Source organism: Borostomias antarcticus (genome assembly GCF_949987555.1).
Source record: "Borostomias antarcticus genome assembly, chromosome: 17".
Taxonomy (NCBI): domain Eukaryota; kingdom Metazoa; phylum Chordata; class Actinopteri; order Stomiiformes; family Stomiidae; genus Borostomias; species Borostomias antarcticus.
Window position 1 is genome coordinate 14,791,939 of NC_140250.1, and position 26,073 is coordinate 14,818,011.

Sequence of the window (26,073 nt, forward strand, 5' to 3'; positions counted from 1 at the left end):
CCATTCTTTATTTGAACAAACAACAGACATTTAAAAACGTGTTTCTTCTTTACTATGAAAGTACATTGGTATGAAGTACTTTTTTTCAGATAGAAAAAAACATGAACATTTATATATTTAAACATGAACATTATTTATTTAAAACATCTGGCCAATTTATTTGCAACACTGCAAGCACAAAATAAATATTTACAGCTATTTATAAATATTTCTAATCAAAATTATTTAACCCAACCTCTCATACTAAAGTCCTTGATACAGAAGGTGCAAGGCAAACCTCCATGGGTGAACACATTATTGTACATTACATACTCCATATGGCCGTAGGACTCGATGTGTGTGTGTGTGTGTGTGTGTGTGAGTGAGGCATTTGTAGTCAGCTCCAACTCTCTCTCCTCTATGGAACCATGTCAACCATGTCTGCAGTCGTACAACTTTGGTTAACACGTGGAATGCCATACTAGCCAACCAGTGATGAGAAACAAAACAAAGCTATAGCATTGTACTGTGGTATGACCTTAGTGTCACAGCGGCTCCAGTGTGTGTCACTGACTATCCCCTAGAAGGTCAACAGTTTAGACTCGTGAGAGAAAATGACCCGTGAGGGAAAATCAAATGTGTCTATTCTACTTCCTGTCCAGTGTAGGGCGTTTCCTGTAGCTGTGATTGAGAGTGAGTGCTTGACCACTTTGCGCCTGGTCACCGTGTGACGTCAGCCTGTCCTGTCCTATGATTGGTCAACCCCCCCCCCCACCCCTCTCTCTGTCTCTGACAGCTGCTCTGTTCTGGTGGAGGTGTGTTGTGTTGCTCAGTCTCAGGTAAGATGGCCAGGCTGTCAGCCACCGACTCGTACCACCAGGCGGGTTCTGTCCTGGTTTGGCCAGGCAGGGTCAGGGGTCATTCAAAGTCATCCTGGTACTCGTACTCGTCCAGGTCCAGGTTACAGTGGGGGTTGGGGATCTCGAAGAAGTGTCTCTTTTCGGTCCTGAGACCCAGATCACTGGAGAGATGCTGCTGTATGGGACTGAGAGGGGGCTCGTACCTGGACGAGAGAGAGAGAGAGAGAGAGAGAGGGGGGGGGGGGGGGAGAGGGGGAGAGAGAGAGGGAGAGAGAGAGAGGGGGAGAGAGAGAGAGAGAGGGAGAGAGAGAGAGGGGGAGAGGTGGAGAGAGAGAGATGGACAGAGAGAGAGAGAGAGAGGCAGGATTGATTCTTAAAAGATCTACAAAAAGTAGGTGAACCTTCTAAATGATGCAGTCAGGAATAATAAGGGTCAAATAGTCCAGGCATTCTAAGGTTTGACCCATGACTAATTGCAACATAATTTATTTTCACAGTTTTATGTTAATATTGATGCCCTAAACACCATAGTGAAAGTCCAGTTGGTGGAAGTATGTTAAAATGATGCACACAAGCATAGAGGGTATCAGATGGTAGCGCCGAGTAGCCCACAAATGTATATCTTAGTTTGTGTTTAATAAAACACAAATACGAGAACTATCACTGTGGGTTCCGACTTGTGCTTCTGTTCTGGCGAGAACGCCACAAGGGTAGCAACCTGGCAAGGACAGGGGGGGGCGTGCATGGGGCATATAAAGGGCAGACGTCTTCCTGTTCATCCATTCATGTGTCTATTCCGCTTCCCTGTCTTTCCCAGAGAGCAGTCTGTCATGTTTCAGGAGAGCTGTGTAATAAACCCCAATATGGGAAGATTGGACTGCTGCCTTCCACTCCTTTCGTGACAAGTTACAGAAGAAAACATCAAGTTGATGAGGAACAAGGATCCTGACGATTCTCTTCCCGCGAGTTCGTGGGCCGCCTTGGAGACGGCTGAGGAGAGAGAGAGCCTGTGTGGTAGGGCGCACCTGTGTTGGGGACTCTTGCTGTGTCAAAGTCTCAGTGAAGGGGGTGTTCTGGTCTGCCCTGGTAGACACAGAGTCACAGGGACATGATGACAGCATCTGCTGTGTGACAGGGAGAGCCGTTCGTCTGCCGGGAGCTTCAGCGAAGCGACCTAGAGACCTGACTGACAGAGGAGCAGGGGGGGGCTGACCCCGCTGGGATAGGGTGTATATATATAGGACCCCGCTCGGATATATAGGGTCTTTGCGTATCCAGTGATCTCTCTCTTTCAGTGCGCACCCACACTAACAAGACGTGGCTACTGTAAGTATAGCCCACAGATGTGTTGGTCTTTTGTTTATGTTAATAAACCACAAGCATGTGAATTCACTTTGGCCTCCAACTAGTGCTTTTGGCGAGAACAACAACAAAAAAATCAGTTAATAATTATCCAACTTATCTATAATCTTTAAAATCTCTATCAAACACTCGTCTGCATGTTTGAGCTGTGCCTTGCCGAAGTCACAGCTGCCTGTGCCAATGCAAGCCGTGAACTGCAGAGTCCTAAAGTTATGGAGTGTGATGGTTGTCTGAGAGGACCAGATAGTGTATGCATGAAAACTCCTCCCTTTCCATTAATTGTACTGATAGAATATTAGGCATAATTCTGTTTAAATGTTTGCTGTTGTTTATGTTGGGGTGCATGTACCCATCCTGAGTCAATGGGAACAACACCACTGACACTGATTTAAACTGCATATTTATACAAATAAATAAGTATTTCAGGTTTCCTTATAATACAGGAAACATCAAATAAACATAATTTTGAGCTCAGATTTTTTTGTCATACATGTGACAAGAACAAATGATAAACGTTTGTGTTATCAGTGAAATTGACAGTTTTCTGGTCTTTGACCTATGCACAAATTATGACCTTTTTTGACAAATTATGACCTTTATTCTTTCAGGTTTCAGATTTCCTTATGATACAATAAACATGATTTGGAGCTACGTTTTTTGTTGTTGTCATGTTTAACATGACCATAACAAATGATAAACTTTTGTGTATCAGAAAAAATGAGTTTTCCAGTTTTTGACATGCAAAAATTATGCACATTTTGACAATGTTCCACCACTTGGACTTTCATGAACTTTTGGTATGTTAAATGGTAAGGTTTTGTGAGCTGAATACAACTAAAATAATTTCTGTTGCAATTAATCCTGGTTTGGGCACAATTTTCTCACAGAATGCCTAGCCTAATAAGGTATAGCGATCAACAACAGATCGCCACATTAGGTTACAACACCATACTAAGGAGTGGATCTGCTCACAGCAGTGTGTGTGGTGGTGACAGGACCTGTAGCACCAGGTGAAGGACAGGGAGCTCAAACTCTACTGCCCAGTTCGGAACAGACTGGTTGGATTGACCAGTGCTAGTTTAAACTGAGTAGAGGAGTGTGTGGGTTGGGGTGCATTTGGAACTGGACCATCATGGAGAGAAGAGGAGGATAATAATCTTGCCCTGCTGATACACTGTCTTACCTGCCCAGGTCAGCAGCCTGTCCCTACCCAGCCTGCCTTCAAGTGTTCCTAAAAGTGCCACACAACACACCTTTCATTTTGTTGTGAAGCACACTGTGTGGCATTTATGTCTGAAATGTGCTATACTTGTACATAAAGATTGATTGGTTGGTTCATTGATTGATTGACCTATCAACCGCCATATCCCTCCACCACCACTGGCACCATACTGTGGTATGCCTACAGTGAAATGAGTTAATCATCAATACTCAATACAAGGAATTAAGGAGTTTAATTCACATCTCACATATATCTCTTATCCATTTTACAGGGATTGACTTGAGACCCAGAGCCACCTTCAGATGTCATAAGTACAGCTGAATGGCCTGGATTCAAAAAAATAATAATTACTAATCGATCCACCAGGCCTCTGAACAGAACAGTGTGAATGGTGTCATCTGACAGCAGCGCTCGAACTAACTGCAGGTCACTATCGACTTTCTCCTGGTCAGAAACACACTGATGAAAGATTGATCCTTGGATCAATGGGAGAGGCCACCGTGGTGTCGGTATGTGTCAGTCAGTCAGTCAGTCAGTCAGTCAGTCAGTCAGTCAGTCAATCATTCAGTCAGTCAGTCAGTCAGTCAGTCAGTCAGTCAGTCAGCCAGCCAACCAGTCAATCAGTCAGTCAGTCAGTCAGTCAGTCAGTCAGTCAGTCAGTCAGTCAGTCAGTCAGTCAGTCAGTCAGTCAGTCAGCCAACCAGTCAGTCAGTCAGTCAGTCAGTCAGTCAGTCAGTCAGTCAGTCAGTCAGCCAACCAGTCAATCATTCAATCAGTCAGTCAGTCAGTCAGCCAGCCAGCCAGCCAGTCTGTCGGTCTTACCCATCGTTGTACTGGTCGTTGGCCGTCTCCTCAGCCACCAGAATATCGTACTCCTCCGCTGCATACTTCTCCCAATCAGACATCCCCTGGCCCTCGGGCTCCACCTCCTTGGACAAACACAACACAGAAACTCGATTACCCATCAGCCCCGACTCTGCGGTCGCCATAAGGTCACTCACATTCTATCCCAGGCGTGACAAAATTCTGCCCTATGTCACTATTACGCTTACAAGAGAGAAAGGGTCCTTGTGCTCGTGATCCAGGTACTTCTCAACGTTGAAGAAGGTGTCGAAGAAGATGTGAGACAGCTTGCACCTCTTCAGGTCTCTCAGGGTGATCTTCCCTGCAGGCACACACACCACCATCTTCAGACAGGCTCCCAAACTCAGCCAGGGTAACTGCTTTGACAGAGCTTTTTGCTGTATATCATGTAAAACGAATCCAAACCTAAATGTAGTGATGGTGCGTACCACTGATGGCAGGGCCTCAACACATGGGGGGAATGGGACAAAGTAAATGTGTGTGTGTGTGTGTGTGTGTGTGTGTGTGTGTGTGTGTGTGTGTGTGTGTGTGTGCGCGCGCGCATGTGTGTGTGTACGTGCGTGTGTAGGGGGCCTGACTGACCTTCCACCTCAGGCTTGACGAGGTCAAGCATCTGACAAAGGCAGTCTTCGAAGGGGATGGGCTCGATGGCCATGGTCTCCAGCTTCTGATACTGCTCCTCGTAGAAATACTCCAGCTCGTACATGCTCAACACCCCGTCTCCATCCAGGTCCATGCAGCGGAACCAGTACTCTATACTGCATGGGAGGGGGGGGGGAGACCGTATCACTGTCTGTGACTGGTACCGGTACATTCATTCAGGGATGTATTCAGAACCAGAACGTTACTGCAAAAGCTTTTAGGATATAAGGTTAATGCTGGGTGTTCAGGATGACAGAAGGAAGGGTGATGGTCTGCCTAGGCTGTGTGAGTGTGTGTGCATGTGTGTGCATTACGGTGAGTGTGAGTGTGTGTGAGTGTGTCCACACTCCAAAAATCAGCTCTCTGCCTTCGTATGGGCAGCTTAGCTTTGAACATTCCTGCGTCTGTTTGTTGCTGTTTTCGATGATTGACTTGATTATATGAGCTGGACTAGGATTTTATTTATATAGGATTGTACTGCGTTATAGGATCATATTGTATTTGCCTCCTTGTGATTGTATTTTGCACTGTCCCGCTTGGGAGGCGGACGCTCTGTCAGTTGCGCCAATAGGGACGTCCCTCTTGGAGGGACCGTTAGCGCTCCTTTGTAAGGAGTGAGTTTAAACAACTACTCACTACCACTCCCTGGGCCTCACAAGGACAGTGTCACTTGGTTATACTTGCACCTTGTCCATTTGTTGTCTATTTATTGTTATGCACCAATAGTCCAAAGCAAATTCCTTATATGTGTGAAAACCTACCTGGCCAAAATAAATATGATTCTCATGTATGTGAGTGAGTGAGTGAGTGAGTGAGTGAGTGAGTGAGTGAGTGAGTGAGTGAGTGAGTGAGTGAGTGAGTGAGTGAGTGAGTGAGTGAGTGAGTGAGTGAGTGAGTGAGTGAGTGAGTGAGTGAGTGAGTGAGTGAGCGAGTGAGCGAGCGAGCGAGCGAGTGTGTGTGTGTGTGTGTGTGTGTGTATACCTGGTGTCAGTCTTCTTGTCTTCCTCGGAGAGGAGGAACCAGACAAAGTCAGCGTAGCTCAGCTTGTTCTCCTTCTGCACCCGTCGGCCCCTGGGATCACCACAATCTTTAGATCCTCATCATCACCATCATCATCATCAAGCATCCACACATCTTTACCCTACTAAAAACAAACATGCTGAACGTAAACTCTGAGCGAGACAGCGGCTCATTCCAAGCGTGGGATGGATCTTGTTGTGGGAGGCTCACAGGCGGACGGGCCGTGAGCGACTGACCTTGTGACGGTTCCTGAGAATATCCTCTCTATCATCTTGTGGGAGATGGCTGAAACACACAAGAGCAGAGCGTGGAGACGACTGGATGTGAGCAGGGCTCTCAAGGGGCCGTTCACGCCGGCGGGGGAAAAAAAGTCAGCGACAGTCCGTCTCTTATGCAAGCTTGGGTGAAACGACCTACGATTTACATGGAGGGTCTGAGCGGCCACAGTAAAAGCTACAGTAAAAATGAAAAACATGCTGGATACCAATCTCCACCATCAAGACATAAATCTACATCGCTACACAGGGAGATGAGAATGATCTCACTGTCTCCCTCTTTTATTATATTCTTTTCCACATCGTAAATATTCTGTTCATCACTGTTGCTGGGGACACAGCGGGTGAACCAGACCTGGCGTCAGCCTACCAGGAGGAGGTCCTGTTACTGTCCCTCTGTTCTGGGACTCATTTCCCCACACACCACACAACCAGCAACATGCGGTGAGGAGTGTGTGTGTGTGTGTGAGTGTGTGTGTGTGTGTGTGTGTGTGTGTGTGTGTGTTGTGTGTGGTGGGGGGCGGGGGGTTAGTTTGACTGAGGAAAAAGCAATTTTGAGTGTGTGTAGTACGTGTGTATGTGTGTATGTTTGTGTAGTGGGGGGAACCTTCTTTTCTTTTTCTTCTACTTCTCTCCTATGCACCTGGTTACCAGCCAACTCAGGTGTGCAAAACACTTGTTCATCCTGTGTGTGTACCTTGGTCATTGTGGCGTGCCAGGTCTCTCTGGTGGATGTACAGGTCGTGGTCTGTGTCCAGCTCCCAGAACTTGCAGTAGATGACGTAGAAGTGTTCGTAGGAGAAGAACTCAGTCAGCTGGTTCACGTTGTCCTCCTGCTCCAGCAGGGCAATGTTCTGGAGGGTGGACCAGAAGACAAACCAGTCATTCAACAAATCAATCAACCAGTGACACCAGGCAGTCAAGAGTCTATAGTATACTGCTTTTTCAGGAATCCAGAACTATACGACACGGCGAGTCCTGAAAATCCCCCCTGTTGATCATCAGAGCTGGTCTCTACCTGGAGAAAGCTGCTTTTCCTGAGTTCTGAACATGTAATTCTGCCCGTCCACGACCGATTCACATTGTAGAATATCCTCTGGATTACCTGGAAAAACATGCAAATATAACACCAACATTTCAGTGGTACAATCTGTTTGGGATGGAACAAACTCTTGTAGAAGGCTTCAATAGTTCATTTATTTTGTAGTATGTGTGTGTGTGTGTGTGTGTGTGTGTGTGTGTGTGTGTGTGTGTGTGTGTGTGTGTGTGCGTGTGTGTGTGCGTGTGTGTAGTCGTACTCACCGTGGTAATATAGCGTGAGTGAAAGTCCGAGGCATCCTTCAGAAAGGCCAAGCCAGAGTGAGAGTTCACCACATCCTGAGGGGGCGGAAATGAACGAGGTTAAATGACGTCTCTCTGTCTGTGTCCACATCACAGCGCACTGGGACTGGGAACAAAAGACGTGGGACACCATTCCTGTTCTGGCCCCACCGCCAGAAAAATAGTAAGATATGAACTAAGAGAGAAACACCCAGTATGAGAAATCCATCTGTAAGGTTGACTGATCTCTAGAGGGTAGCGTTCAGTAAAGACCAGCCTCCGTCTTCTGGTCGGCCTGTCACAGAACAGAGGACAGACCTTGTCTGAAATAAGTAGTCTGGAGTCAACCTCAATCCACTACATGACCTTCAACATCTGCTGTGTAGATCCAGCTAGGCCTAAATGGGGCCCTAACACACCACACTGTCACACAAACATACGCATGCACACACACACACACACACGCCGACCAGAAGACACACACACAGAAACTTTTATGTGGTCAGGTCCTGAATCTGTAAAGAACTGTAGCTAGGATAGGCTAGATCCCTGCCACGGAACTCTCTCACGCCTCTCCACTTTTCACAATTGTATTCTCCCGTGTGTGTGTGTGTGTGTGTGTGAAGGAGGAGGGAGAAACGTAAATGCAAAGGCGGAGATTAAATTAAAAGGGGATATTTAGGGGCGGCTGGCTTGTCTCTTTGACCCCTCCTGTGAGAAATTAAATAATATAAAAACCCATAAATCACTGGGAGGAGGGAGCGGGCGGGACCAGTCACATCTCCTCCACCACAATCCTGCCCTCATTCATCACACCAGTCACAGCGCATTCTCCCAGCGCCACCGTACAGATTAAACGCATTCTCCCAGTGCCACAGTGCAGATTAAACAGCTTGTCCCAGCCTGCATCTGGGCTGGCATGCGGACGGGGCGGACGGTTCAGCCTAGACGGTTCCGACAGGGTGAATATGAATCAGGAGTATCGCCGTGGGGATGTGGTAAACTGGCTGGCTGGCTGGCTGGGGACAGAAACAGTCAGTGCTGCGATACTGCTGGGTGGGCTTGACACGACGTCAACGTGGGATATTCCAATCTCCTCGTGACTGTCCCGGGACGAAGGATTTCCTCACCTACTCAGTGCAGTCCCACCCCCTACCCAGACAAGAGCCAGAAATAGCCCTACCTGCAGGAATGGAATAAAGTCCTCTTGTTCCAGGTAATTGCAGCCAGGCTTGGCCAGGAGGTGCACGAACGTAGACGCCTCGTCGTGACACGTCTGCAGCATCCTGGAGAACAGGAGAGAGAGAGAGAGAGAGAGAGGGAACAGATGGCGTCAGCGTCTCCACCCCACTCGCTCGCCCTCTCGCTCTCCAATCCCTCGATTGTTGATAATTATATTAGTCTGGGGTTGTTCCCCCGGGTTAATGTATTCTGAAATTAGGATTCTGGGTTGAGTGTGGGTGCTAGTTTTGAGCTGGGAGTGTTGCGACGGCGGTGATGTCATAATGGAAGCAGCGATCCCAGTCCCAGAGCCCCTCCCAGTCAGGAAGTAGGGTCAGGGGTCAGTCTACCGCAGCTTTCTGGAGGCCGACGCATGAATACTACAGCATGACTCTTATGAATACTACAGTATGACTCTTATGAATACTACAGTATGACTCTTATGAATACTACAGCATGACTCTTATGAATACTACAGCATGACTCTTATGAATACTACAGTATGACACGGAGCATGGACTCCTCCGCAATACATACAGTTCCCTTCAGGTGGCCAAAAGCAGCGCTTTCTTATAGACATTGACGTCTAGTGATTTTTTTGTTTTTCTTTGTCTTTCTAAACAGGGACAGGGAACAGATAACCAGGCCTCTGTGTAAACGTGGCCTCTATCGTTGCAGGGTTTGGGGAACACTATTGTCTTACTTTCTCCACATGGCTATGAACTTGTGAACGGACACAAAGCCCGTCCTGTCGCCACCAGCAGAGCAGAACAATGGAGCCTTCCAGTAGAGAGGACATTCACAGGCCTGAGGACAGAGATGGTGTGAGAGAGGAGGGGTGTGAGAGAGATAGACAAGGGGAAAGAGAGAGAACAAGTGTTTTAGACAACAGCTCCAAGTGCCTTCAATGCCAAAGCAGTCAAACAAGAGCCATTAAAAATATGTGTGTTGTTTCTTCATATAGCCTATCTATAGCCAAGGAACTATGTTAAATCTGTAGGGTTGGAGGAGTGAATAACTGTCAAATTATTTCCGTACCGTGTGCTATTTTTGGTGATATTGCATGTTGAGTTTTCCTGGTTGGTCTGCACTGTTTACAAAAATGGACGACGGCGACGCACATAAAAATAAGCATGCACTGCACTCATTTTGTAAACCTCAACATGCAATACCATCGCCTATCACAACATAATGCGACAATGAAATACTCATATTCACTTTACTTCAGTTAATTGATGTGGTGTGTCTCCATCTCCATCAGGATTTTGTGTCTCAAATGAACTTTATTTGGACAGGTTATGACATTTTCGGTCTGCTGTGCTGTTTATGTGGTCTAACGTCCAAAATGCACTTTTAATGGCATTTGATACAAAGAAACATACAGACAGTAAGAGCTAACTTTTCACCAGGTTCAATTGCAATCTTCAAACTGATCAAGTATCACTTAGAAACTTCCCTGAGGAAACCTGGCTGACATCTCTCAGGGTTCCCTCAGGTCATCGCTCACATACCTCCAGGGGGGACAGTCATAATATTATTTCATGGCTTAGGACAGTTTTTTAAACTCAGCTCAGCTAACATTGGTTCAGTCAGGGGGGCTAATAGCCCTAATGAAAACTATTAGCCGGCTGCCAGCGGAGACTCACTCTCACCTTGGCAACCTGCCCCATGTCCTCAATGGTGGCCCTTTCATTGGGGAATTGGGAAAATATTTTCTCAATCTTGGAAATGAGTCCATCGATGTTGAGGTTGGCTCGGGGCCTCCCCCGCGGGAAGTAGAACTTTGGAATGCTTTCACTCAGCGCCGTGGCAACAGGCTCCTCGGGCTTCACCTGTGCCTGAAGAGACAGACGGCACAGAAATAAACACCGTTAGCTTCTGTGGCTAGCACTCGCTAACACTTACCACCCATTTACACTAGCACTCGCTAGTGCTAGCTAACACCAATTCCAGTAAATACTCAGGAACTACATCTCCCTCTCATTCACCTCCATCCGCTCCTATTAACCATTTAACTGTAATGGTTTTCAATTAGCATGTGTCAAGTGACATTGGTATGTGTAAAATGCACCATTTATAGTCATTTTGCATGGCGCCTAACACCATGGATAGACCTCTATATAGTGGCCTTGTTTCTGAGGAGGGACAGACAGATGAATGACATTATTCATCAAAATGATCTCACAGAGCAGTGGAATATAAACACACAGAAGACCAACGGTCAATCAGTTCCAACCGAAAAGATGTAAATGTCTAAGATGAGGTCTAAATGGATTCTGTCCAGTCAGCTGACCAACAGACACGGTCAGTCCAGAGTCCAGACTGGGGAGTGTTGATTCTAGGGTTGGAACAAGTTGAGCAAGAAGGGAAGCTTCATCAGAGCAGCAATAAGAACAGAGAACATTCAGGGAAAACATCAACAGAAGAGACTAAAGGGTTCACAGTTTGATTGTGTGTTCTGTGTGTGTTCAAAGGGGGAGATAACAAGTGACCAGATAACTTTGTCTCTATGACCATTAGTGTGTGTATGTGTGAGTGAGAAAGGGAGAGAGGGAGAGAGAGAGAGACATCATGTCTGGACCTAAATACCATGGCTGATTACAGGCCAACAGCAGTTGCTAATGACAGCCGGAGATAATCTGGTGTGTAGACAGACATAGACAACAGTGCCGGGCACAATATTAATAAAGTTGAGATTTGCAATGAAATTCCAAATCAATTCACAGAATTTGAATTACATGAAATTCCACTTGTTTGTTAATCATAAGTAACTTACTCCACTGTAAAGGCAGAATAGCACTGCCTGCATTACAATGAGAAAACAACAATTATAGATTCCCCCAGTCTTCAGAAAATTAATCTTTGGTCTAGCAGTTACAATTGTTTTCCATGTAGAAGATAAACAGTTTGCGGCACACCTACACAAGGAAACCATGTTTACCTACGAATCAAACATATCTGAGCTAAGCATGAAGTTGTCATTTGATGGTTTAAGTTGTGCTGTGAATGTTTATAGGCTGAATTTTTAGAAGAGGCATAAGTGTTCATAATTCATACGTGTTGAATGTCTTTGAATTGCACTCATTTAAATTCTAGATATTGCAACTCAAATTCCAATTCTACATCTTGGAGGTTTGTTCAATTTAATTTCAAATCAATTTAATCTGAATCAGAATTGTATTTGGTCAAGCAAGCTTACACCTACGAGGAATTTGCCTAGGCCATTTCATGAATTGAAATGGGGAACATTGCTAAATGTTGTATTGATCCTAATCCTGATAGGCCAGCGTTAGGCCCAGGGTAGATTCTGTCCTGCACTGAACCATTTGTATATAAGACCAATCCTAGCTTGTCTCTGCCCAACTCAATCCTTACTAACTCCCCAGTGTCATTCAAAAGTACCACAGCCCACAGTAACTTAAAACCCAAAGTATGTCAGAGCCTAGGCACAGCTGTGTGTGTGTGTGTGTGTGTGTGTGTGTGTGTGTGTGTGTGTGTGTTTGTGTGTGTGTGTGTGTGTGTGTGTGTGTGTGTGTGTGTGTGTGTGTGTGTGTGTGTGTGTGTGTGAACGAGAGAGACCCGGACACTGTCTCCAACTAGGAAAGAGAATGACAGCTTTGTCTGCTAGGCTGAAGCTATATGCAGTGTGTGAATGTGAGTGTGTGTGTGTGCACCGTGCACACGCACAAAACCAATCTCTCTCCTGGATGACATCATACAATAACATTAGACCTGTCCCGAGCTGTCACGATCAATTTAATTCCCCACGTACTAGTATGATTTACATATGCATGTCAGGCATGGCAAACATACCGTTAACATATCATGTTCAACCCCCTCCACCAGCAGTCAGCCAGTCAGTGGTAAAGCTGGAGTAGCCTATAGCCTCTTTGTTAGCATAGTCAAAGGGGTTTCCCTGCTCACAAAAGACACATCAAACACTCAGATCTGTGTTGTTGTCGAGCTCCTCACATTTGCCAACAGCTAAAATATATATATATATATATATATATATATATATATATATATAAAGACTGGCCAGCTGACCACGGCTGTAAATCACTACCTCATTCCAAAAACAATCTACATGACTCAAGAATCCATCTGCAGTATCTTTCTGACCGGCTTTTAATAAGCTGCGTTGGTGTGCCAAAAATGCATGCACAAACACACACACACACACACGCACACACACACACACACACACACACACACACACACACACAGAGCACGCACACAAAGATATAACATTTAATGTGTTTGTTATTGTGCCACCACAGACGTAGTTAGAACCTCCCATCATGGACTGACCTACACACAAAGCTCTGAGCACACACACACATCATGTCACAACACTACTGAGCCTCTTAATGATCCTACTACATCTACGCAGAAGCAAAGGTTACATAGCTTAAAAGCCTTATAAGGGGTCAATCTGTCTCATCTTCTACAGTGGCCCTTGTATGGCTGGTGTGTGTACACGTCTGTGTATGCATTAGCTGTTTGGAAATGTTCTGAGGCATTCCATCAGGGGGATTCTGCTCAGTATAACACACACAGTGATAAATGCTGTTGATCCTCTCCTGTCCTCTCCTCTTCTCTCTATGCGGGTGTCAGCTATGCCTATAAAAAGACATAGACATCTCCTGCTGGCCCACTGGACTGAACTCTCTCTCTCTCTCCGTCTCTCGCTGTCTCTCTCTCTCTTCACGCTAGCCTCTAGCAGAGCTCCTAATCCCTGTGATATCCCACACATTCACAAGAAGGACGACGGTCAGACCCCAAGGGCACCTCCACAGGGACCGGCCTCTACGCACACGGCTGCGCCGGAACAGGAGTTTACAACCACAACAGCTACATCTACTAGAGACAGTAAGACGTTAGTTGCGTCTGGAAATATTCTCGTCTTACTTGGAAATACATCTGTCTGATTGGTACCGTCTAGTTGAAGTCATATTTACCATGTTAAAAAGTAGGCTGACCAGCCTTCTTGTAAGACTGCTTGCCAGCCCTGTAGCAGGCAGACCAGCAACGACCAATAAAACCACAGCCAGTCCTGAAAACCATGGTTCCCATGATGACACCACGATCTCACTACTGAGAGCTGAGATAACTGGCCTCAACCATAAAACATTAGTCAATGGCACAGCGGGCCACCGCAGAAAATACAGTCCAGTCCTCTGGAGGACCGACAGCTTGGCCTGAAAACGTTTACTATCAACAACCCCTGAGACCACATTACGTCTGTCCCCCTAGGCAGACATACATGCAGACTAACGACAGACAGAGAGACAGAAACAGAGACAAACGGACTAACAGAACGACAGACGGTGCCTGACACAGACTATAGTGGAGGACCTTGCGGGGAGCACCTGCCTGTCCTTGCTGGAAGGCTCGGAGCCTCTTCTTGAAGCGCGAGGGCAGGACAAAGTCGCAGCCGCGGGCCAGGAGGGCCAGCTCCTTCCTCAGGTCAGGGTCCTGACGCAGGCTGAGCTCCTTCATCCTCATCCTCGCGCCAGGACAGGATGGGACACACACCGCAACACACACTCTCCTCAGACCCTCTGTACCGTTCCAGTGGCAATAGCAGCAGTGTTCAGTAGCAGCACTCTGTGTGTGAGTGTGTGTCCCTGTGCTTGTCGTCCCTCTCAGAATGAGAGCCTCTTAACACTGGGGAGCAGCTGCTGCTGTGTCTCTCGGCCCAGCTCTGACCACACACTCTGCCTCCCAGCCCTGAATGCTGTCCTCCTGTCCCAGTGCCTGCCTGTCTGCCTACGTACACACACACACGCACACGCACACACACACCGGGGTCAGGGAGCCCCAGCCTCACTGGAAAGATAAGGGAAGAGGGTGTGTGTGTGGGAGTGAGTGTGAGATGGGTGTGTGTGTGTGTGTGTGAGTGAGTGCGTAGTGTGTGCATATAGCTGCCCTTTCCAGCTTGCATTCCTCTGCACTCGTAGAAGGTTATGTAAAGATATAGACCTGTTGTGTGCTGCTCGGGGCGACAAAGGGATCCTACCGACTCTGGGATGCGTCTGAACGCTAGGATGACACACCGGACACCCGCTTGCTTTCCTTCAGAACAGCCGCCATGTTACCTCCCAGCTGAGAGAAAGCAGCTACTGTACTCCGCCTCAGCCGTGGAGCTACCTACTTCTAATTGGTGATCCCGGCTGCTATGGCTGGAAGTCTCCAGACCACTCAGCAGGGTAGGAATTACATGGAGGCCATGGCCGTCGATGCCTCTCGCTCTGGCTGTGATGCCCTGAAAATAATTGTACCCCCTGCGGCCACCATGGCGTTTGTGCCACTGCTACTGTTAAAATCTCAAGGTTGCTTTAGAAGCGTCAGTGGTCTCTGAAAATCCTGAAGGAACCTCACCCCTAGCCTGTGTCCAGACTTTCAAATATGCCCACTCCACCGAAGTTGACTGATCCTTGAAGATTTCAACATGTGTAGCGAGCTGACATTCTGTCTGATATCAGGCTACCCCACACCACCTCCTCACAATATATATTATTTAGGCCCTAGTAGCATGACCATCGCTATAAGCGGGCCTTAGGGGGCTTCTCAAGGACCCCCTTAATTGTGTCATAGACCACAGGCAGCTTATCAGTTAGTTACCTAATGTTTCTTGATTACTGACAGCCAGCATTAATAGCTGGCGTACTGAGTGCTTAACTGAAACTAAACCTTCTGTTTTTAATACCAGTGTAAGTTGCCAGCCCTAACCTACTACCTTGCTAGTTAGAATCCGATTACACTTGGCTGGTTCTAGCAAAAGCTAACTCTATATCTAAACTAATAACACTGCATTTGCCTTTCCAGAACATCTGCAGGATTCTGCTGCTAAGTGCATGCTACATGATGACTGTCAAACTGTGGGTTATAAAGTTGCTAGTGGTTACTGAAATGATTGATTGAAATGATTCAACCAAGCATGACTTATAACAAAATTACGGAGAAATTAATGAAACAAAAAAGTGAATACAGTAGGCTATTTGTTTCTCATGTAATTTCTTATTGGACATAGAGAACAGTTATTGCACTGCATAATACAATTGTAGTCATTTGGGTGGTAAAAGGGATAGTTCAGTTTATATTTGGGTTCGATATCATGTCCCAAAGTCCTTTTCAAATAGTAGGCCTAGCCCAAAGAACGTTAAATTACATTACAGCTGACACTTTTATCCAAAGCAACTTACGATCATTGTATTTAACGTAGGGAAAGTCAATGTACTACTACTTGCCAGAACACAAGTGCATCTCCTGTCTAAAACAAGGGACTAAGAGCAGAACCTAGTGCTGAAGGCAAAGTGCAAGAATAGCAAACTAAAAATACAACAGGTGCTTAAGAGGGAGGATCCTGGTAGCACTTCTTGAAGAGGTGAGTTTTGAGCCTGCGGCAAAAGATGGGCAGCGACTTGGTGGACAGTTCATTCCACCACTACGGGGCCAGAAAAGAGAAGAGCCATGATCGTGTCGATCGACCAAGGGGCCCTGGAGTGACGGGGCAACCAGTCGCCCCGAGGTAGCAGAGCGTTTTGGTAGGGGGGTGTGTGTGTGCTGGAGTCCTGTGTGTGTCCTCTCTGCCAGGAGAGTAGGTGACTCCCTTACGACAGTCACCAGGGCAATTTGTCTAGGTCAGGCAGATACTTCACTCTTACAATAGAAATTGACTATCACAGCTTATCAACAACACTTGAAGACTAGCACTTAGCACTACCTATTAGAGTAAGAAAAATATACTTCTAGTTCAGTCAGTAGGTCGAAGTCCCTTCCAGAAACTTAATGCAATCAATCTTTAAAGTCAAGTTATTTATTTGTAGGCTCCAAATACTCTTATTTAACTCAATGCCCTTTGTGCCCTGGCACATGGCCTTTGTGCCTTAAAATATTGAGCAACACTGAAAGCCAAATGGCCTTGACCCTAAAATGACAAAATTCCTACCCTGCCACTCAGACAGTCAAGACTACGGCCAGGAAATGCAGGATTCACTGGCTGACACGACAGGCTTCCTAAACCAGATACTGAACCACCTGCTCCAGTGGACTGAATTCATCAAGCACACCAGTGAGTCTATTTAGTGAAATGATCGACTCTAACAAACTTATTTACTCGTCTGCAAAGGGAGAAGTAAACTTAGGCTGATGAAGAGGGGGGGGGGGGTATCAAAAGACACACAACACACAAAAGCTCATAAATTAGGAATAGGCCCTTCCTTTGTTGCGTCTTCCTCTGGCAGGCTTGAGCTGCCAGCCATTCCTACCCTTATTCTAGTTGACGGGCCCTAGTCGGCAGTGGGGAGGGGGGGCTCAGTGGGGGGGGTGACAAATTCAAAGAATGATAGCCGAACCAGTCTGCGCCTATTAAAAGCATGGACAAGCTCCGTTTGGGCAACCCAAGAAACCAGATCTGGAGAAACAAGTGTGTATCTTTAGTCCTCGCACAAACATCCGCTCCTGTCCTGGACTGACAGCAATTACATCAATTCTCTAAAAAGGGCTGATCCAACAGCGGTATATAAGCTCGCCTGCACAGAGATGGGAGGATGCCGGCAGGGCTGGGCCCTGTAGAAAACACACACATACATGCGTACACACCTTCTAAAAAAACAAACCCAATTAAACAGAAATTGTTCTGGGATACTGTACATACTCTAGCGTATCACTGTGTGTGTGTGTGTGTGTGTGTGTGTGTGTGTGTGTGTGTGTGTGTGTGTGTGTGTGTGTGGCTCTGTAGTGTGTAAACATGCCGGGTGTGAAGAGAAAAGCACACCCGGGCTTATATGATAAGTATTTTTAGATGACAGGATCACAGAGTCCACATTCTTCCACTGGTTTCAAACCTCAAACCCAGTTCCTGTTGTCCCCCAATAGCAGGATGCTGCGCTTGTTTGATAAGTCGTTAGTATGAACCATCTGCCTGCTGTTGTCCCCCTACGCTTGTCAATTGGAAGTAAATATAAAAGGGAAAACAGGAGGGTCAGAATCCACCCAGCACCCGGCACTGTCACACTGAGTTATATTGTTTTCTCAGTGCCTGAGCTGGTGCAAGCATAATATGAAGTCTGCTCCATAAACAGAGGTATGATTATATGATAATAATCTATTGGTTTACATTTCCAACGGCGGCCTTTTTGTGACTTATAAATAAACACGTGCGCGCACACATACACACACACACGCACACACACACAAACACACACACACACACACACACACACACACACACACACACACACACACACACACAGAAGAGACAAAGCAGTCTGCCTCCTTAGTGTGCTGGTACAGTACCAACTAAAAGAATCAGGGATCGGCCTTCATTAGTGAACAGACAGCTGTCTGTGTCCACACTACTGTCCCATGACACACACACACACACACACACACACACGCACACGCACACGCACACGCACACGCACACACACTAGAGTGAACAGCGGCCACTTTCACTAGGCACACAGGCCACAGTATATAAGCTAAGTGGTTGTGAAAGGGGACCACGCTGAAGGATAGTATGCAAAACTTGTGACCCGGAGAGCTGCTGTTTGGAGGACAAACAACCCCAACAAGCAGCACCACGCACCAATTCCACCACAGGGCTTTGTGGACGCTCTAACATAACCAACAGAGCCCATGTAACAGCAGAGTAGCAAATAGTACACAAAGAAACAACAGTCTAGTGGACTAGCCTAGTGGATTAGTCCTCATATCTACCTTAACACCCTCAGAGGCTCCACTATGAACTCCTCACAGAGCTAACCTAGCAACACGTTCCAACTGCACACTAAATCTAAAATGCTCACCGTCAGCTTGTTGCATAACATGTGAGATTAGGGCATGGTGGCAGGCCTCTGAGTGACCACTAGCAGGTCAGGGTAACCTTGCCAGCAGGCTAGGAGATATTCCCAGAAAGCCCAGTTCTGGGTGTAGAGGGTAGGGCCGGGCAGGGCTCTAGTGAAATGAGACTCCTGGGTTTAGATGAAGACGGTTGCACTCCCATACTTATGCTAGTACCTTCACTCTGGTGCTTATTGAGGCTACTTGTAGTAGGAAGTCTTTGAATGACACTGGGGCTGTATATTGGCAACACCAGACTAAAGCTGTCTCCGGTCATACAGTAGGGACTGGGACTGCCGCACTACTATCGGAGACAGAGTCAGTCGTCCCCTCAGGGCTTGTCCCCAACCAACCATCAATACAAACATAGATATCCTGAGAGCTTTCTGGAACTATTGTGTCCTCCTGACTGTAAACTCAACACAAGCAGCATGATACAACCTTCCCTTTATACCAACAGTACAGAATAGTTTTGGAACCACACAGATGTCATTTTTCATTCAAGTCACAGAACAACAACAACAAACGACCAACTCGGTCTAGGTCACTCACTACTGAGCTAGACATCTCTCATGGCAAATTAAATAGATAAAACACATTCAAGAGAAAGACCCTGACCTGTTTAGCAAATGCATAATAATCGTAAGAATGTTGTCAGCGTTTAGAACAGAGGATTCCCAGAGTGATGGAATGAACAAGGCTAATAGGAACAGTTTGAGAAGGGTGGTTTAGCACCGGGGTCTCTCTGATAGGTCAGGCTGCTGCTAACACGACCCTTGACCCCCCTCCCTGTCTGAAATAGCTTCAGACAGTAGCTTCCCAGCAGCATGTTATAAACAGACTCCTTGAGAAACAGTCTGGGGTGCTAAATGAATACAGGCTACACAGACAAATGGGGGGCCAAGGAGGACCGTCATATATAGACCTAATGGCATTCAGTGGCACGGTCAGGGTAGAGTGACCCCAGACACCGCCAGATCGGCCCCGCTAGCCTTCACTGTAGCCTCAACCGACTCCGCTGATCAACCCGAATGATCGACCGCTCCTGTACTCTCTGACCCCCGGTGGCGTCTGATCAGAGGTACTTTCACACCAAATCCCCCAGAGGAGGAATCTGTGGCCGCTCCTCCCCGCGCTCTGGCTCAGTTCTGGGGAGGGTGAATGCCAGCACAGGCATAACCAGGGCTATCTATATCAGTGTCTGGTGTCGGAGCTGCATCAGCTGTTGCAGGCAGCATCGGCATGACTTTAATTGAATTTTTAACTTAATCCTTTGAAGAATGCATTTGTATTCTACAATTCCTCTGTCTGTCTTTAAATAGATAACAGCTCTTATCAATCAGAATCCTGTTTAATACGGTGACGCACCGCGGTGAGCGCATTCTTCTGCCACGTCAGAGTACCCATGCTGACCTCCCTGCAATAATTCCATGCAGGGACCAGGGATGAGGATCAGAGGTGTGTCCAGGGATCATGTGGAAATCAAAGCTTTCTCAAACATGTGTCAAACTGCTTCATAGACTGCCTCACACCAAAGACAGAGAGAAAGAGAGAGAAAGAGAGAGAGAGAGAGAGAGAGAGAGAGAGGAGAGAGAGATTGGGAGAGAGAGAGACTGACAGATTCATTGCCAACAGATGTCTGGTGTGGAAGACTATTATCTGAGTCTGGGTGATTCTTCTGCAGTACTCTCTATCCCCCTCTTACTCCTGTGGCCATCGTGAACTATTTAAAATGTCTTCCACTCTTCAGAGACAATCAGTTTTGCTTTTCAATGCGTGCACTCTAAAGGGCCTTTCACTGTATAGACCGCCAGATGGGACTGGATCCACATCCGGGGACTCTCTTTCACATTGCAAGTTGCTTTTTGTCGACCACTTGCTTTCTGGATCGTCTACGAGCCAGATTAGGACTGTGTAGCAACAGTAACCATTCCGAAAGACACTCCTCTTCATTTATGATGAGGCTACGAAAGTGCTTCAGTCTACCTTGCCAGCAGGTCTGCCGGATGCTTCCCAGTCTGGAACAGTGCTGTAGCCTCACTCAAGTGGGCATAAAAGGTGAATTTAATGCTCATCATTGTGATGTTTACATGAGTATCGGAGTCAGACCTTTTAGCCAATAACCTATAATTACAATGTTGCTTGAAATTCTGAAAGAAAACACATGTGAATTCGGAGTCAAAAGGTGTCCGGTTAACTGAAACATTGCTAACCCAAACCCCAGGAGACTCTTTGACATACTAACTACATGCGGGGGGGGGTCAGGAAGTCCTGGAACTTTCTCTCACACACGTAAACACACACACGTGTCCTCAGCTGTCTGAGGTTGTCTCACTGTCATCACAACACAGCCTCCACCCCACCAACACTCTGAGTATCCAGGAATATCCCCTTTTCTCCTTCATATTGCGCATCCAGGAATGCCTTCCCCCTTCCTCTGTGTCCCTAGTGAGAAAGGCATCCGATTTAGGCATCTACTACAGTTGAACTACCTTAAATTAGTTGAGGCAGGACTGCAAATTTGGCCAGAGTTGCAAGTCTTCTTCTACTTCTACTACTGCTAATACTGCTATCTGAAGCCAAAGCAGAAGGCCATGAATGTAGCTGTCTGTTTCAAATCTCCAGTTCCAACACATTTATAAGATTTAGACCAATCAGAAGTCGCCAATACCATTGCACACCAGCACTAGAGGGCAGGCTGAGGAAAGCATGGCCGGCTTCAGACAGCTCTATCTCAAGTATAAATGTCACAGCTTATATTTTTACACTATAGGAATCCTGGGAACCAGATGAACATTGAGATATAAAACATAACATTGTCCGTGTAGATTACAAACTGTATAAGAGTAGTGACAAGTTAGAAAATGGGTATCAATTTGAAACTATAAAGTACATTTCCTGGAGAAAATGTGAGGTGGGCTAGCTGCCGCAGCTGTATGTAAAAGCTACGGGTAGTACTAATACTGACCGGGCAATCTCCATGCACCCACTGGTAAAGACAGTGTGTCTCTAGCCCACTCAGGGGCTGAGTTGTGGGGCCCGTGGCGTGGTGGCGAGACTCCGCCCCCTCGGATCACAGCGGGTCGAGGGCAGTTCAGTGACCTCCGGGCATTCTCCGTGCACCCACCTTGTGTCTCTAGCTCACTCAGAGGCTGAGTTGAGGGGGCCATGGCATGGTTAGTGATGGGGAGGCTTTGCCCCCTCATGTCATAGCAGGTCGTGGACAGTGTACACCTCTCCGGGACACCCACCTGCCGTCACCAGTGAAGACCGTGTGTCTCTAGCCCACTCACAGGCTGAGTTGTGTGGTCCAAGGGTGTCTGTACCTTCAAGAGAGGCTGCACATGCATCTAAATTCAAATTACAACTGACACTCCATCAATTGTTTGCATGGGAAAGCATGACCAGTTTCAGACAGCTCCAGCTCAAAAAGTATAAATGTCACAGCTTAGATGTTTATGGTCATAACGCAAAAACTATAAATGGCACAGCTTAGATAATTACATTGTATGAATCAGCACAATTGTGTGAACGTTTCGATGCATAATATGTGTATGAGCTGTTAAAACTGTAGTTTTCAGTGCCAGCAGTTTACAAAATGAGTGAATATTTTCAAAGCAACAGCTGCCACCACTCTAAAAACATCAAGTTACTGAACATTCCACGAGCAATTTCAATGGTACACAAATTACTATTAAAAGTTAAATTACTAAAAAAGTTTTTTTTTTAAATATCAAAAATCTGAATGGAAAAAAACAGCTAAACATCATGAACATTTTAAAGATTGAATGAAGCTTCTAGCACAAAGTATGAAGAACTAGTTGAGATTCAAAAAGTGTGGAGAACTATAATAAGAAAGCAAGAAAGCAAGAAATAGTGGGAATATCACAAGTTGATAGTGGGAATATCACAAGTTGCTTTTGCAAGCTAGCCCACCTAATTACCGACCGCTGCTAGAGTGGAACACTGAACATTCCACCATTTGTGTGAATGGGAAGCATGGATTTCAAACAACACTGAATATTTCAAAAATTATTAAATGGCATCGCAAATGTGAGTGAAAGCATGAAAATCCCAACATTTTGGTGTATAATATGTGAAAGGATTGAAATTGTAGGAATAGCAGCAGTTTGCAAAATGTGTGGATATCTTCAAATCACCAACTGTCACCACTCTTAAAGGACAGATTCGGAATTAAAAATTACAAGCAATGTTATTTAAGATTATTTATGATCATATACAGCAGCCAAGATATAGCCCATCGCCGCTAACACACTCAATGGATCCATAGGTGCATAGACAAGATCCCTCAAAAACACCATAAACTCTTGTTTTCAAAGACAGTAAACTCACCAAGTGGTCACTGGTGTCCTTTGATGTTATGACCAAAAAATAGCCAAAAAGTATTCTTCAAATCGGGTTTTATTTATCATTTGGCATAGAACTATTTTCATGAAAATATGGTATAGTCAAATGCACATCCAGTTTGTTAGGTGCTGGGTTGACAGGTAATCATGAAAAAGTAGAATAGAACCCGCACACTGAGACCGAGGCAATCGTGAGTGCAAAAAATAAGTGTTTGTTACAACAACGTTTTGACCGTTATTGGAATAAACACTGCTTTTTTGCACTCACGATTACCTCGGTCTCAGTGTGCGGGTTCTATTCTACTTTTTCATAGAACTATTTTCACTTGCGGTACATATGTTTGGAAACTTCCACTTGAACTTTGGGAGGTCTTGACTGAGTTTAGAGGCTACCGTAGAAGAGACACTTCCAGGTCACAGGTCTACACAACAACAACAACCACAACGTCAAGAAGCCTAGGACTGCTTTGCAGCTGGTATTTAATTGATAGTCTTATGTAGAAGTGTTTGTTGATCGAAAGAAATATGGGACGCGGACAGGGCTGAAAATTAACACCTGCCACTAACCAAATGCAGGTAAAATTTCCAATTGGCAACTAGATTTCGGAAGGCCATCTGAACAAAATATATACTTGGCCGGTAGATTTTTTCATCTACAGTCCCCTTGGCAGGTGACTCACCGTGAGCCAAAAAGTTAATTTTCACCCCTGGACGCGGATTAATCTAAACATCTCAGGCTTTGTTGTCAATACAAATCAATGGATATAATATGATCAATGAAACCCGATCGGAAGCATACTTTGTGGCATTTTTTATTTTTTTTACATCAACGGACACCAGTGACCACTCAGTGAGTTTCCCGTCTTTGAAAACAAGAGTTTATGGTGTTTTTGAGGGACTTTGTCTATGCACCTATGGATTATACCGACGGGCTATATCTCAAGAGTGCACCATTTGACGAAACTTTGATATCGGCTATTGTATATGATTGTAAATAACCTTATAACATGGCTTATAATGCTGAATTCCGATCCTGTCCTTTAACAACTATCATTAATTTCAATGGTAGAGAAACTAAAAAATATAGTTTTTTTTCATAACATAAGATTTTGACTCCCAATCAGGAGTCGCCAATACCATTGCACACCAACACTAGAGGGCAGTAGAGATTGCTCATAAACCTGCACCACTTACTTAACCACCTGGGTGTGATTTTATAACCCGAGCTGATGTCTAATATTGTATAACTGAAGCTCTCCCCTGTGCAATGCCTTCAACCTATATCCATCCAGCCAGCAAAAGACCAGCAGAACTGTCCAAGGGGAGCTGTTAGCAGCGTGCCAGGGAATCAGATAGCCTCATAGATTCACATACACCCCTACCTCCCATTCTACAGTGATTGATGGGTAAGTGATATAGATATGATGGCTCCATGTATACCAAATGTGACAGAGACAGATAGAGGAATAGCGAGAGTGAGAAACAGACACAGGCCATGCTTCATTTTGCCATTTCTAATAGTCACTAAAGGAAAGAAACAGTAAACTCAGTAAAAAAATAAAATGCTGGCCTGATGGATAATTGTATCCTGTAAAATTAGGATAATAATAATCACAAGGCTAAGGCCTGCCCACACATTTGCAATCAAAGACTAAAAGGTGGGATAATGTATTACTACAACATGGTTGACGTTGATTAAGTTGATTACATCAGGCGCTGTGGCTGTCAATGAAAAATGCAATACAGTAGTAGACAGTTTAACAGAGGTGGATGGATAAGCTTTGACAATGTGTTGAATAAACATGAAGCAGGAATTTTAAGGTGACTTTCTCAATCACACACTAACAGCTTCTCTCTCTCTCTCAGAGCCCTCACTGCATCGTGGTAGGGACAGCTTGTGTTGACAAGGTAGACCCAGCATGCAGCGACCCGGTCAGTGTGAACAGAACCAGTCACACTGAGAGTGAGTCACGATTAGGTCCTAAGGGGATCCCTCAATACTACACGTACGCACGCACGCACAGACAGACAGACAGACACAGACACAGACACACACACTCACACACACAGAGGCTAACATTCAAAAGTTGCCACTAAGGACTCAAATAAGAAGCATTCTGGTTATCACTTCATTGTTTTCCACTCTTAACCGAACATCATTGCCTTTGAAGAGCAGCCTTACTTTCTTGGTGCTGACAGACCTCCGCAGAGCCCTGCCGTTGGGTCCCGTCAGCCTGCCGCTGCTCCCACTCCCAGAGGGCAGTGTGTGTGTGGAGGGGGGGCTGGAGGGTGCACTCTCTGCCAGGCTCCGCTTAGATGCGACATTGTTGTTTTCATTGAAGGTCAGTGACCTCTTGTCCTTGGCGTTAAACAACCCCAGGTCGATACTCTGTCCGCTCTTGACAAGTACCAGGTCTTCCTGGAGCACACCAAGGGTGGCTGGCTCGCTAAGCCATCTGAGGAAGAGCTGGTCCACCTTCATCTTCAGCACGGGCTCCAGGACCTGAGGCGAGCGCATGATGATTCACTTGATCGACTAACAACTCCACCTGCTGAGAAAGATAGGAATGGGTTAACGTTAACTGACGAGAAGACTCATATGAACATATTTCGCATACTAGTATGCAATGCTGGCATACAGCCAAACTAGTGGAGGCAGACTCAGTGAATAGTAAATAAGTGCGCTGAACAGGTGCTCAACAACAACAGTGTCTGTTAGCCAATGTTAGCTTAGCCAAGAGAGTAAAGTAAAGTTAGTCTAGCGTTCGCTATGTTTGCACCACATAGTTCAAATCGTCAGCACATAGCTGCATATACTAGCTAGCTAATAGTTTGTACAAAAACAAAAAAGCGTGCTTCGGCTGACTAGTTTACTAGCTAGCTAGCTGCTAGCTAACGTAATATAGTATGAGTATCCAGCTAATGTTAGCTAGTGCTAGCTGGCAAGCTAATGTTACTGCAACTGCAAACTAGCATGCAAACTGACTATGGAAACGTTTAGATAAAACGTCCAACCATGTTTAACATTTACTAACTTATGTTTCTAGAGTTTATGGTACATCACCTAAAAGTTATCGCTGTTGGCTTTTGTC

At 45.8% G+C, this 26,073-nt stretch overlaps 2 protein-coding genes across 3 annotated transcripts in view; one reads left to right on the plus strand and one right to left on the minus strand.

The window, feature by feature from the left end:
• LOC311320209 (histone H3.2) overlaps positions 1 to 26,073 on the plus strand; it is a gene marked incomplete at its 3' end in the record, with an annotated part of 298,720 nt that overhangs the window by 182,939 nt on the left and 89,708 nt on the right. The gene's annotated exons all lie outside the window — the stretch shown is intronic.
• Positions 1 to 26,073, minus strand: ppp2r3b (protein phosphatase 2, regulatory subunit B'', beta). Of its 2 annotated transcripts, XM_084451657.1 has the most exons (14): positions 26,046 to 26,073; positions 25,164 to 25,530; positions 10,418 to 10,603; positions 9,469 to 9,572; positions 8,728 to 8,830; positions 7,527 to 7,601; positions 7,243 to 7,329; positions 6,922 to 7,078; positions 6,186 to 6,234; positions 5,911 to 6,000; positions 4,870 to 5,045; positions 4,476 to 4,588; positions 4,246 to 4,352; positions 1 to 1,042 (listed from the first exon to the last, which is right to left on the minus strand). In XM_084451657.1, the coding sequence occupies exons 2-14, from the start codon at positions 25,497 to 25,499 to the stop codon at positions 898 to 900; spliced, it is 1,728 nt and encodes a 575-aa protein (XP_084307783.1). In that variant the 5' UTR covers positions 25,500 to 25,530; positions 26,046 to 26,073; the 3' UTR covers positions 1 to 897. The 2 variants fall into 2 exon arrangements, with proteins under 2 accessions (XP_084307783.1, XP_084307784.1); XM_084451658.1 differs by lacking the exons at positions 25,164 to 25,530; positions 26,046 to 26,073 and adding an exon at positions 14,142 to 14,493.